We start from the raw sequence: 14,954 nt of genomic DNA on the forward strand, positions 1-14,954 counted from the left end.
CCTGATTTTTCCCCCACTCATTATCTAGACATGGGACGATTTTCCACCAGGATGACAAAAATTTGACTAAGTGTTGGAAATCCTCCTGATGATCCATGTTTTTCCACCAAGACTGCGGATAACTTTGATGATGATTAAAATGATGATTCCTGATGCCTATCGATTTTCCACCAATGCTTTTCATGACGAGATTTTAAGGATTTTTATGCGGATAGTGATTCCAGACATGAGGTGAATTTCCACCAATGTAAGAATGATGATTTTTGAGTCTGGAAAATTATCCTGACAAGGGTAGATTTTCCCCTAAGTGATTTTTGAGTTGAGTGATGAAGTTTAAGTTGGAATTTTCATTCCAGACAGGGGTCGATTTTCCCCTAGAGGCTAATTTGTGCAAGTTTGATGAAATTTTGTAGGGATTTTTATCCCAACATGGGGCGATTTTCCCCCAAAGACTTTTTTAATGATTTTAATAAATTTTTCATTGAGATTGTTATCCCAATATGGGGTGATTCTCCCCTAGAGGCCATTTTTTATCTAAATTTTGAAATATTTTAAATACATTGACCCCAAATTTAATTGTTTTTACAAGTGTTGATGATTATTTAAAAAATAAAAAACAATTAATAAATGATTTGCAATAAACATTAAATGATTTTTGCCTTCTAGAAGCAAATCGATTTTCCCTAGGCAAGTATAAGTATCAAAGTTTTATCCCACATTGCTTGTGTGGTGAAAACTTGTGGTGAAAACTAGTTTAAGGAGGGAGGCCAGCAATATTTTACTAATATATCTGCTGAGTGTGGCATCCAAGTGGCTAAGTAAGTTAGCGATTTTTTTTCAGCTAGGCGATTTTTTGCTAAGTCATTATTGGGCTGGAAGTGTGCTTCATTGTTTATTTTCTGCCTATTCTTAGTTGGGCGATTTTTCTTGGCAGCCATTGGGGCTGATTTGGAAGACATTTTCAGATTTTGGCGATTTTCCTTGGGTGGCGCCATTATTGAGGAGATGGCGATTTTGTTTGGGGAGGTAATTCCTCCATTTTTTTTGGTGATTATACTCCATCTTGGGTGGCACCATTGCTAGGAGCTTACCATTGTTGACTGCAGACCTGCATTTTCCTCCTTTGCTGAAGATTTTTCTACCTCCATTGTTGGCTGGGCACATCATTTTCAGGCATACAATTTGTTGCCAGCTCATTTTTGCCTTCAGCGATTTTATGTAGGGGCTGTTTGGAGGGGTTTTGAGAGCATTTTCAGAGATTTTCAATGCTATTGCAGGTCTGAGACGCCATTGTTGCAAGTTGTCCTCAGAAAACATCATTTCCAGCCACTTGCCAACTTCAGCGATTTTGCTTAGAAGGCATTTATAGGTCATTTTTCCATCATTTCCAGGGTTTCCTATCACTTTGCAACGTGCTGGTAAGTCTGACACACATCATTTTCAGACTTGTCCTCAGAAAAGTTTTATTTTACCACCCATACATACATACCCGGAATTGATTGTTTTCACCATGGGAAAGTTGTTTTCATCTAACTTGTGCATTTTTGGTGATTGCAACATGATTTAAGAGACTAATTTATCCAGTTGCAGGTTGACTTTAGACTTGTTGGCAGCCATTGTTGATCTTGGGAAGGTGTCCTCAGACAAATTATGAGTGAAAATCCTACTTTTCACACCTTTCCTAGTTCATTTCTCAATGTGGTATACTCCTTTGCACACTAATTTCAATAAAATTTCCATGTATAAGGAGGTGTCTTCAGAATTTGTTAAGTCTGAAAATTTATGATTTTAGTGAATTTCATGACGGTTTCATATCCTAATCTTGTCATATCTTTTATTCTATTTTCAGAATTCATTGATAATGTGGATAAAACTCCTGATTTTCATCCCTAAATTTGTCTAATTCATTAGGAAATCAGAACTTATTCAATTCTGAAAATAGTTATCAGTATAAATTTTCCGCAGTTTCTAACTTCTAGCCTCATACAGGTGCGATGTCAAAGTCTGGAATCAACGTTCGGAATGAACAACAGAGGAAATTTGAGACAGAATTCTACCGAAAACGAAGATGTCATCCAGATGGAAGGAGATTACAGACACGAACATGCATTACCTGAACATGGACCAGATGCGGCAGCGGATGTTCAGAATTGGAAGCCAGATTCCTTCCCCTACTTACGCAAACATTATGAAGAGTGGTATCTACCAAGCCGCCGGATTTCCACAGTCCATACAATGCAGCAAGTTGATCTTGGAGTGTGCACGATGTTATGATCCTCGCTCCCAAATGATCAAGACTCCTAAGGGTGTTACCATTGCTTTCTTGGTTGAGGATGCTATCACTGAGGTGTTCGAAATTCCACGTGGAGCAAACATGAAGGATAGGACAAAGGATGAATATGAAGAAAAATATAAGAGAATGGATGCATGTAAAACCATAGTAAACAAGGAGTGGATGATCGAACCTAAGGCTCATCAATCCAGGGCTCCCAGGACACTCATGTGCACAGATTTGAAAGAGGAATATAGTGATTTGGTATTCCTGCTTAACCGAGTGATGGGGATGTCGCAGGGTGTGTTATATCACGGATGGATGTTTTACTTTATCCAAGATTGTCTATAAGGGGAACAGTGATCAATTGGTCAAAAATCATACATGACAATCTCGCTTTTCAGCTGAGGAATGTGGAGAGATCCAAATCATTTGCCATGACCTCCTACCTCATATATATACTTGCACGATTTGTCACTTATAAGGGATTGATATGCAAAGGTGAAGTCGAGAATGGACAAGGGCAGTACAGGAGTTATGAATGCTATCCACAGTTGAACATGTATCAAATTGAAGATTATAAGAGAGTGAATGATGCATTAACTATGTATATCACACGGATGTTGCAAGGCAGAATCCACAGGAGGTGGTCCAAGGAGGCAACAGAGTTGATCGAGCAGTATGGATCATTGTACATTTAGTTTCCCACTTTCACATACCTAAGGATTCATGGATTTCAATCCGAACCTTATAGGCTTCCTAGGTATCCTACAGACAGGATGATATTACTTGAGGTGGTGAGACAGCTTCTGGAGTTTGATTCTATCCAGAAGGAGAAACACAGAACGGAGATGACATTTCCTATTTCGGTAGGGAAAACATTGGAGGTTTGTCATTTCGCTGCTGCAACTACTGCGGTTATTGAGGAACTTGCACACATATATTGCTTTGCGGCATACAAGAGAAGAGAAAGATTTGATCCACATAAGAAAGTTGGACGGATCAGGGGAGATAAGTTCGTACACAAGGTAGACATAGAAGACTATTGGGCCAACCTGATGGACGAGCAAGCAATGAAAAGAAGAATGTGGTCCAGAATATCCGTGGATTTCATGAGGAATTGTGAACTTTTCCTCATTCCTGGTCAGATATTAGATGACAAGGATCATACGCATCCACAATATGAGAATGAAATGAAGAAGGCGATTCTGTTGCTGACCTGGTCAGAACAAGAGGTGACAGATTTGAATGTATTGATGAGAGAAGTCTTGAGTTTCTCCCGAGGATGGGTGGACAGTCAGATGAACAAGTTAGTCGACATGGCTATTATCTTCACATGAAAAGATGAAACAGGAGGAATCCTCTTCCGATAATGATCAAAGAACTATCAGTGACGTAAAAATTCATGCGGAGGAGGAGAGTCAAGCTCCCAAGCGAAGAAAGAACACACCATGAGAAGTCAAGGCTAGAGGGAAGAAGATTGAGGAGGTTAAAAAGAAGCAAAAGATTATCATTCCTTCACCTCCCCTCAACGTCTCATCAATCAAGGAAATTGAGATGCCAAAATAGAACAAAGAGGTTGAACAATGTTCCAAGATAGTGATATTACCAGAGAGTGTTCAGGACTTACATGCCACGGCTACATCTGCTCCACCTAATGAAGATGATGTTCAACCGGGTCTCCTACCGTCCTTTTGGAGGTCAGTTTGGGAAAGAATGTATATGATTTGACTAGGGATAATCCCGATGACGATGATGATGTTATCTTATCATTGAGGGAACTTGATCGAGAGATGTGTCTCGATGATGGTATGGAGATGGCCGCTATTCCTGATTGGCTAATGAAGAGTATGGATTAAAGTAAGAAGATGGTGGAGGTGCATCCGATTGGTGACATTGATGACTACATAGCCAAGAGCAACAAGGAAAAAGAAGCAAAGAAGGCTGAGATTTCGTCGCGTATAACTAGAGATGGGACTGGCATGCGAATTGCACAGGTGGTTGTTCCAATTGGAGATGTGACGAAGGATGGTGCTACTCCCATGGACTTTCAGATTACTTGAATTGCCCTCGTTCGTACTACAAAAGAGCAAGAATTCCAAGAAGTTGGTGATACTCTCAAGCCAATCAGTGCGAGATTGGACAGGGAGATAGCAAAGAAAGAGGAGTATAAGGAATAAAATATTAGACTTAGAGAGTACATTGCGAGGATAAGGCGTGACAATCTCACCCTTATTTCCCCTATAGCAGTTAATCATGGACTACATACAGATTACGAGGCAGCAAGAGATACACTCTCGGAGGTGGAGAAATGGATTGAAGATATGAAGAGACAGGCAAATGATTTCCTTACTCATTTTGTCCAAGCTTTTGATAGAACAACGACGTTGATATTCAGGATATAGTGTTTGGAGGGAGTTTGGGAGGAATTCCGACCTATTCAAGAGAAGACTATTCCATGCCTCAGAGTTTTGAAGAGAATTCCTATGTCCACATTGATTAGGGAGAAAGTTGTGCATGATGGAGATAGATACGATTTCCATGGCTGGTATTGTTCATTGGCCATGAAGAAATCAACTTATGAGCACGCACAAAAGGGTTGTGCAGAGATGGAAGGATCAATTCATGATATTCAGTCAAGGATCTTTGGCTTGATTGAGGAGTTATTGGGAGTTGATGTCAGTGAGGCCAGTGATTTAATTTTATCAAATGTCAAGGGGCATGTTAAGAATCATGACTATTGAAGGAAAAAAAGATATATTGGAGATGCCAAACAATTAGAAGGGGTATCAATCGAAGAATACATCTTTTATTATCCTCCATTGGAGCATAAAACAGCAGTTCATTTGAGGATGAAACTCCTCATGGCATAAATTGAAGTACAGAATCCCACAAATTCTCAAGAGTGATTTCACATGGAAATCAACATTGTGCAGATATAATTTTGGTTTGATTGGATTTATCTAATTATTTTGAAAAGAATGAGAGATCAATTTATATATTTGAGTAATCGATATTTTTCTAGTGTTTTCTTCTACAGTTGACCAAATTTATTTGACCAAGTTTGATTTAGCTAAATTTCATCCAACATCAGTTCACAAGCTAAATGAGCAAGCCCGTAATGTAGCTCATTCTTTCAAAAGTGCATGGACCTAGCAATCAATCCCAGCCATCTAAATAAAAGGTCATACAATGGTTCATGAATCTCCTCAGCCCTCAAAGCTTTTACAGTACCTTCTAAACAAGTTTGACCTCGCTAAATTTTATCTTTAGAAAGTGATCACAATCAATGGCCCTTGCTCATGCTCTCCTCTTTGCTATTCCAAGAAAGCTTTTCTATTATTGATTTGGACATACGATAGAACAAATTAGAAGTATTCTGAATTGAGAAAAGCTAATTCTATAAAAGCAACTCATGTCACTTTAAAAACAAAGAAAACAAGCTTTTATTTGAGAGATTTTATCATCAAATCTCTTATTTATGGAAATTTATATATTTAAGGCTTCAGCTTAAAGAAAAAGACAAAGTGTGACACATCAGCAACATGTAGTCACTTTGTTAGCTGCCCAAAAGCTTATAAAAGGAATACACAAGAAAGAATAGGTCTTTTTGGAGTTCTATATGGTGGAATTTTTGTGACTTGAGCCTGGTGTGTGCAAAGCTTTTGGATTTTTTAATTGCTAATTTATCCTGTATTCTACAATACACCTTATCTTATCCTATTTTGCATGCATGGTTCTGAAAGTATATTGTCAAATCCGTTATTCTAAGCAAATCGAAGCTTGAAGACTATAGATTTTCCTTCCTTCTAATTTATGATTTCTGAACATTTTGGCTAGAGATTCCTATGCCATAAAACTTGATGCTCATTAAAGCCTTTATCATACTTGATTTCATTTTCACGAGACTTTGAATATAAATAAAGTCTCTATTCTCTGGATTTTTGCGACGCTTATCTCAATCTATTTTACTCTCAACTGAAATACTTGCCGTCTGAATTCGTTTTCTGCAGCGTTTGGGCAAGTCTCTTTATAATAATTGTGAATTTAGTGTTCAATGATCTACAATTTACTTTACTTTTATTTTTTGTCTTCATTTCTATGAATGTTCTAAGTTCAGTTGCTAGCTGTTCTGTCATGGCTGACATACCTCTTTTACGTCGAAAGGTTTGCATGAACTATTTTCCACAAGTTGGCAGGATTGTGCTCTGATACCACTGTAATGTCCCTTATCGGACAATATATGAATTATGGAACAATTAACAACTGGTTCTTACAATAAGTTTAGATATTTGGAAATAAGAATGCAAATATATAATAAATGGTAATGGTCAAGCTAATGGCTGCCTCTGATTTATACAGTAAGTTTATGCTGAAGTGAATCAATTTGTACTAAGTGCACATACTTGCTGTTCAATAAGACAATATAAATGTGCAACGGACTAGACATTGATGTTACCAATGCAATATGGATGACTGTTCTGACTTGGACTATATAGCATGCACAATTGGTTACTGCTGTTCAGATCTGGGGATAATATTATGCAAGATACAGAGTGCTGTGTCTGCTATGAATAACCCTTGGCCTCCTGCACACAATATTGGGCCTTCAGCCTGCTCCCTTTTAGTTCTTCTAAACTGGAATAAGGAAAACTATAAAAAAAACACCATCCATGCTGTCAAATGAGTGTAAGATCTCCTTTAAATATGGCATAGTGCTGATCGATTGCACCTTTTAGTTTGGAACAGTCACAACCTTCAATCAATCAGGCCTCTTCATATCTCTTCATTAATCGATGATTAATTGTGCCTCTAATTAATAACTGATCAAATTTGTTAATCACTGTTTACTAATTACTATCCTTAATCGCTGCTTTCTGGATTACATTGATATCCTTCCTTTGGCTTCCATGTTCATGCTTGCCATTAAATCGTATATCTTTTTAGTTCCTAAATTGGGGACATTACACACACACACACAGAGATATACCAGATAAGATATTTTTCTTCTTTTTCAAAGAAAACATAGACTCAACAAACAATAAAATAATTTAAACTATTTATTGTCGTTGCCTAGTAATACTAAGTACCTGGTATAACCTTGTTGTGGCCTTGTACAATACTAAGTGTCTCAAAGGGTTTCTGTCCTCAAGAGATGGTCATCTAAAGAAGCCTAAGGTTTTCATCTCAAACAAACCTGTTGCTGTAGCAGCATCCAAGTTCTGAAACAGAATCAAGTTTGTTTGTTTGTAATGATCAACAATGCCTTTTCTCTTCCTATTGCTAAATGATCTTCAACTCAAGCGACCCACAAGTTCTAGGAATGAATCCCATATTCAATGTTTGCTAACTGACAAACACTACCCAAGAATTTAGGGAGATAATTGACTGCCTAATTCCTTATTTAGCTGACGATAACTAATGGAATAACTGTAGTGTCCCTTATTTAACTGAAAACTTAAGATTAGCTGACTAACTGCAAGACTAACTAGATATAACAGCTAACAACATCCAGTCAACCCCAATCCATGTCACCTACCAACAGCTCAGTGTTTGCAGATTAACAAAGGTACATCTCACTTTTTATTAATAAATATATTAATTAAAAAATAGCTATGTACTGAACAAATTAACATATGATATAAATCATTTGTGTTGTTTCATTTTACTTTTGAAAACCATAGAAAAAATAAATCTACAAATAAAAATAAAGTAATTGGAAAAAATATGTATTAAAAAAAAAAAAATAACATATGCAACTATTGAAATCATTTGTTTTTGTAAAACTTTGGCACTACTAATATAATTATGTACTTAAGATATGGAGTAAATAATTTATTAAAATAGTAAATAAATCGGTATAGATATCTAAAATACAGCTATTGAGAAAAACCGAGAGATATCAATGTCGAGATGCCTGCCTAACATATCTTATAAATTTAATATAGGCAACTAAAGACTGATATCTCTTGGCATCTTTTAGATAGATGTATTTAAGATATCTATATTGGTATATAAGGGAGTTTCAACACATCTGGACTGCCATTGGCAAACAATTATTTGCCAATTGCCCAATCAGCCTCATCACATGTAATATCCCTTGGTCAAACAGGAATAGAAATGATGTATTCCAACCCAAGGAATATCATCAAACAATTCACACACCAAGTCTCAGTCTGCTGGTCTGAGTTTCAGTCTGATTCAATGTTGTTTTCCAGCACTAAGGATGCTTGCAATGATCACATTAATAGTCTAGACCAACAATACATGGCATAGTAACTTCGATTCAATACATATTTATGACTTTCAAAGGTGAAATGCACGTCTAGAGCAAATGTCATTTCAACAAACAGTTGGCACACAAACTACTGTCATTATAAACATAAGATTACTGCAGCAAATTCCATCCCTATTAAATGAAGTTGCCTAATACAATCAATCATAAGATGCCTCAATTCGTGGGATTACAAGCATAAATCAACAGCAAGACAAGACTGATTATAGATGTCTGCAGCAACAATATTCCCAATGGTATATATATATATAAGTAGTGCATTACAAACACATTAAAGAACCTGGTGAGTGTTCGTCCAGTGCTGAAATGAAGAAGCAAACAATATCCAAATAATGGAGTCCTCCCTGTGCCAGAATTGTGCCTTATTAAAATCACCCCTGTTCTTGTATGCTCAGACCTGAAATTAAAAGTTTGCAGCCCTTCCAACAACCTTCCTTGCTTCAAGGATTATCACTGTCACCTTAGGAGTGGAGCGCTCCAAGTAGGGGAAGAGATCGTTGCTTCTAAGTGATGATATGTGCAAATCGTAGGCAGACTGGACAGTCTTGCTTCAGACTGAAATGTGACAAATAATAATAGATTACCAGCAGTAAAACCCTCTCTTAACCATTAGACATCTTCGTTACCTCCCTCCAAACAAAGAGCTGCCATCATATGGGAAGTTCGATGCATAAACCAAAGGTTATGAGCAAAATCATGGCAATGAGAGTCTAGTACAAGTTTACTTCAAAAATGATATGCAACAGAATGCATCCCAAAACTCTTCAAAATACTTTCCCAATGAATCGCCCTTCCTTTCTTTAGCTATCGCTGGTCTCCAAGATGTAAATTGTTGCCTAGATGGTGCAAGGTGAGCAATATCGTGGGTTTGGGGGCTGAATACGGACTCTGTCTCAGACCTGGAATCTTTCAACAGCAACTACAAACCACCTCCATTCATCATTAGATGAGATCGCCTTTCTTTCCTAAAAATGCCGATGCTAATGTAGGGCAAAGGTAGCCAAATCGTGGCTCATCTCCGAACTGATGTAAATCTGAAGGTCGATGTGATTGGCTTCAGATATGAGGTATGAGTAATCAGCTCCTTATCAATGGATTCTACGACCTCCAAAAGTGTCCAAGTCTTCCTTAAATCTGAACCTAGCAAGTTGGCCTTTGGCCACCAATGAAGCACAATCGAGAAGACTGAATTATCACCTCCTTACGCAACCCCTCGAGAGATCTTTCACTCCCTCAGTTATGCTTGCCAATGGGAGTTTCCGTTCCCAAAGACCGTAGTCTGCAGACAACACTCGGTTCTACAAAACCAATTCAATTCAAATATCGATTCTCCAATCTGCCTTAAAGCTTCCTCTTGATCTTCCTTTATCCTTTTTTACTCCAACATCCAAAAGCTTCTAGAAGTGACTTTATAAAATAATATTTAATTAGTCAATTTTATCAAATTAATTAAATATAAAGTAATCTTTTAATTTTAATTTATTTGATAACTTTATAAATAATTAACTTAATATTATTAATTAAAATAATTAATCAAGCTATCCATAAAATGTATCAATAAGTTGGACAACTTTATTAATTAAATTAATTAATCAATTCTTCTTCAAAATGGGGACATTACATCACATGCTTGTAATTATTCTTCAAGTATGCTTGTGACCTTCCTTTTAGCTTTCAAAGTCCCATCTATCTTCTTCATGTTAGCCCTAACATCCTTAGAGGCACCCCAACAGTAGCAGGAGAAGGGGATGACAATACTTATGAACTTGAAGTAGAAGAGTCTTCTTTTGTTGCATAAAACCTTTTCCTTTCACCCTTTTCTTCAAGAGTAAGACAAACCCTTACCCATTCTCTAGACACATGTGATGAACATTAGCAATGATGTAGCTATCCTTCAAATCAGGTTTGTAAACATGGTATGAGTAATTGTGTCTTCCCTTGTATTTCTTGTTGTGCTTGTAACGACATTGAGAACCAATTGAGATAGTTGTTTGAGTAGTCTAATAGGGCCACTCAAAATGGAAGGCCCTACCAACTGAACTTCCTCCCCCATCCCACTTCCACTGCCTATTTCTTCCTCATGGCTGATTGGCACATGTTTCTCTTCGATTCATGTGCTACAAGCATGTCAACCTCAGTCTTTCACACAAAAGTGTACAATACCATGTTCATGTTTCTCTTTGATTCATGTGCTACATGCATGTCAACCTCAGTCTTTCACACAAAAGTGTACAATACCATGTGCAGTTCCTTGCACCACATACCATGCATGCAATGCCAAGAATCATGTCATGCCATCATGCACAACTCCCTGTGCCATATGCCACTTGCATTACACCAAAAATCATGTCCCACCCCAACACAAAATTCCTTGTTTTATGTGCCATTCATGCAGTGCTCCAAACCATGTCATGCAACTCAAAAGACACCATATAACTCTTGTTCAGCCCCTATGCACCAGTCATGAAGAACCTAGGATCATGCCACATAGCTTCACAATCAACTCTATTTGAGTTCAGTGCCTCATTTACACCTACATACACTAGTGCAAATAGGGTGCATATCCCAAAAATCAATGCAAAACATCACAAATCTCAAAACACTACGCAACAGTCTAGTGCACCTTCTAGAGTCATTTCATGACAAACCATTCGGCGGCATAAAGAGTGACCATAATTCTAACCATCAAGAGATAAGGCAATGTACATGGAGAGGTAGATATAGAATAGATAGTTGAAAATACACATCCATACATCTCCCTCAAGAGTGGCATGTATCTCCAAATTTGCTTCAATGCCTAGTTTTTCCCCTGTTCTTTTGCAATTTCTCCCTTTTCTCTTGAATAATGAATCTATTATCGAGTTTTAAGACTCTTGAGGAGGAAGGAAATTGGCTAAGAGGAGTTACAGGATGCCTCAGACTATGTTTTCATTTTTTGTAATGTTTAAGGATGGTTGAGAATGGTTTGGCATCCCCTAATAGTTTTCGCAATTTTTGGGAATGTCTTGTTCACCTCAACACAACTCAAAGGTTGCCAACTTGAGATGGTTTGTGAATTCCAAGGAGTCACTAAGCCATCCACAAAATATGCTAAAAAGAAGCATGTTTGCAGGGACGGAGTTCAAGGTTGGCATATGTCTTGATAAATAAAATAAATGGGGGTCTTTGGAAGAAGGTGGTTGGGTTAAAAAAGAAAAAATTTTGGGGAACATTTCTTATGCATACTCAATAGGTGAAATATTTGGGGATGACCTCCAAAAGATAGGAAGCATGTGCTAATGTTTCAGTAATCATTTCTCTCATTCTCTTTCTTTAAAGGGAACCATGAAACACAAAGACACGAGAATCAATTATTGAAACAGACACCTTTGGAAAGGCATCATTGATGTATTTTGATCAAGAGAATGACTACCAAAGGGAGGGAGAGTTAAAATCTTTTTGCCCCCATTAGACACATATCCATGTATAACTTCTTTAGTTGCTTTGAATGGTCAAAGTTGTATCAAGTCATTCACATGGAAAATATAAGGTTATCACTAAGGTTAATGGAAAAAACTGATAGTATAGTGTCGTTGGTGTGCACCCATTAGTAAAACCCTATCTTGGATGTCCAATAGCACAGGTGCACTTTAGAGACCAAATAGCTTATGCATAAGCTTCATACTTAAGGGAAACTCTTCTTCAAAAAGGAAGCTACGATCTTCACAAATTTTGTGCAAAATGCTCTTCAGTCTAGGTTTTAACATATAGTTACAATCAAAGTTGAAAAACTCGAACTAGACAGTCACTCGGCTGACCCAAAAAATTCAAAAACTCGGGACTCGCCAAAGAACTCGGCAAAAACTTGACAAAGTTATCGAACATTTGAAAATATATAATTTCTTAAAATATTCTTTAAAAACACACATTTATAACATTTTATAGATAATTTCTAGCATTCAATATATAGCATTATTTACATTTAATAAATAATTTATAGCATTATTTACATTTAGTCATTTATAGTTTTAATATTTTAAATCAATTGTCATGTTTTTGTAGCATTATTTACATTTAATAATTTATAGTTTTGTGGTCACCACATTTCAATACAGTATGCATTATTTTTGTGCCTGTAATTGGGGACAATCAACTGCATACATAGAAAATACAAATCAGATAATGCACATTGACAATCGAAAAATACTAGTTCGATTCATGCCCTAATCGTGTCATTTTTCCTGCACCATCCAGAAATCCGTCTCTATCTTCCCTTTGTCGTAGCCAAAAACCCATAAATATGTCTTGTGTTTTTTTATGTTTAACCTTTTGGCGACTTTTGTTACCTTTTTGTTTTGTTCTTCCAAGTTATTCACAGTTTTAATGCGATTTTTAAGGGTTTTACTCACCGCAAGTCAAGTAAAAACTCATCGCCGAGTATTTAGGCAAGTGACTCGTGTCGAATTTGGGCTTGCGACTACTTGTGAGGCTCGCGATTTTTATCAGAGAACATTCTATAATATTTTACTTTATCAAAAGGTCACTCTTTAAGAGAGTTCACTCAAAAAACTCTTATGTATTGTCAGAAGCAGCTAAACGCTAAATTTATGGAATTACATGTTTCTTGTCTTTGCAATATCCAATCTTCACTTGACTTTATAACTGCATCATTGACTTCATTCTTAAATTAGTAATAGCATACTTATCTAAGAAAAGAAAGATTGAAGAAACCAACAAACCTTTAACCATTGAAACAATTTCTTCAACTTCATTTGCATTATCTTCATGGATTAAATACATAATCTCATAGTGACGAGCTGCACAGTCAAAAGATAAGTGAAAATTTGGAGAAGTCCATACTGAAAGACAGAATATGCATTAGCAAGTGCTATTAATGTGGCATTTTCTACTCAATCATTACAAATTGCAAATAAAACTGAATTAAAAATTGATTTCAAAACAGTTAAACTGTTTGAAACACGAGAAATGAAAGCCATTATAGAGTTAGAATTTACAATCAGAATGAATTAATGATTATACCTGCTAATTTCAAAATCTTTTCTTTTAAGACAAATAGCACACATATACATAAAGTCTTATATGCCAAAAAGTAGTTGCATAGATCAAGGATATGTGTCTCTATTGAGAATGAAAACAACCCCACTGATGAATGAGCCAAATAGTTTGTGACAAAAGCATCCTCCTGATAAAAAGGAAAAGATTCTTCACATTCTTCCTCATAATTTCAATATTTGTATTTTAGAATTCTGTAACCACTTTTTCTAGTAGTTCCATGTGCAGAAAATGACAAATGAGTTTATGATCAAAACATGAATTTTGAGAAGCATGATACCAAACACAGTCAATTTGATAGCAATTCCTCTAGTGGCATGTTGAAAGAGCATCTTTTCCATTTGCAATCATCCAATAAGAATGCCAAACGGACTCTTCTAACCAGTCCTGTCCCAATACAGTTTGGATTTTACATGTAAAAAGTTTTTGGAAGAAAACTGTGTAGAATATTTTTTGCATTAAAAGAGTTCTAGAGTTTACTTCCATAAGCTTGTTACATATATTCCATGGACTGTGAAAACCTTGTCTTTATTCCGATATTTGTTTTTTTCTGTAAGCATTGCTTTGCATCTTCTACTAAGGTTGGTTTTGTTTTGGGAATCGTATTTACTCATATGTAAGGTTATGGATGGCAGACAGCCTAGCAGTTAAAATTGGATTCCTTTCAAGAAATGATAGGTATGACGATGTTCCTTAAAGGCAATTTTAGAAGGAGTTTTGAACATGTGAGATGGAAGGAACAGTGATGGTTGCAGTAGAGCCACAACCCATGGCTCATATGATGGAAGCAATCTTTAAACTCTAAAGATTTTATGTAACCAAATTAATAATAACACCAAGGAAGCACTTTTTTCCCTAAAAATTGACACAGTTTCAATGCTTTTTGTATTTTGTCTAAATAATCAGACTAAATAAAAGCACATGTGAGAAAAAGAAAGGAACAGAACCTCAATGTAACTTCACAATCAAATGGGAGATCCAAAACCTGGAGAGAAGACCTAAGACGAGAATGCCCTTAAAGCTTACTTGGAGGAGCAGCATATTCTCCCTGAGAAGGTTGGTGCAGTTCATATCATCCAAATGATAGAGAAGAATGAAACCAATAAATAAGAGTTAGCATCTACAAAAAATGGAAAAATCCTGCATATGTGATTTAAATTTCAATGTGTAGCAACTAGGAGAATGTGGAGCTTTGCCCAAGCATTAGAGAAGAAGCAGCCATTGCTGAGAAAGCATTAGTGTTGGATGTTTCCTTTGTTATGAGCTTTTTTGTTTATGCTCATAATAAATATATCTGTTCTACATAAAGACTCAGACATTTTTTTGAGGTTGATG

The 14,954-nt window shown here is 36.5% G+C and overlaps 1 protein-coding gene across 1 annotated transcript in view; it reads right to left on the reverse strand.

The window, feature by feature from the left end:
- The window catches only part of LOC131044843 (protein REGULATOR OF FATTY ACID COMPOSITION 3, chloroplastic), a 124,077-nt gene that overhangs the window by 19,790 nt on the left and 89,333 nt on the right, over positions 1-14,954 (reverse strand). The window contains exon 5 of the mRNA XM_057978292.2: positions 13,286-13,363. Within this exon, the coding sequence (XP_057834275.2) occupies positions 13,286-13,363 (78 nt within the window). The remainder of the gene's footprint in view (positions 1-13,285; positions 13,364-14,954) is intronic.

The sequence above is a fragment of the Cryptomeria japonica genome, chromosome 1 (assembly GCF_030272615.1).
Source record: "Cryptomeria japonica chromosome 1, Sugi_1.0, whole genome shotgun sequence".
Lineage (NCBI taxonomy): Eukaryota > Viridiplantae > Streptophyta > Pinopsida > Cupressales > Cupressaceae > Cryptomeria > Cryptomeria japonica.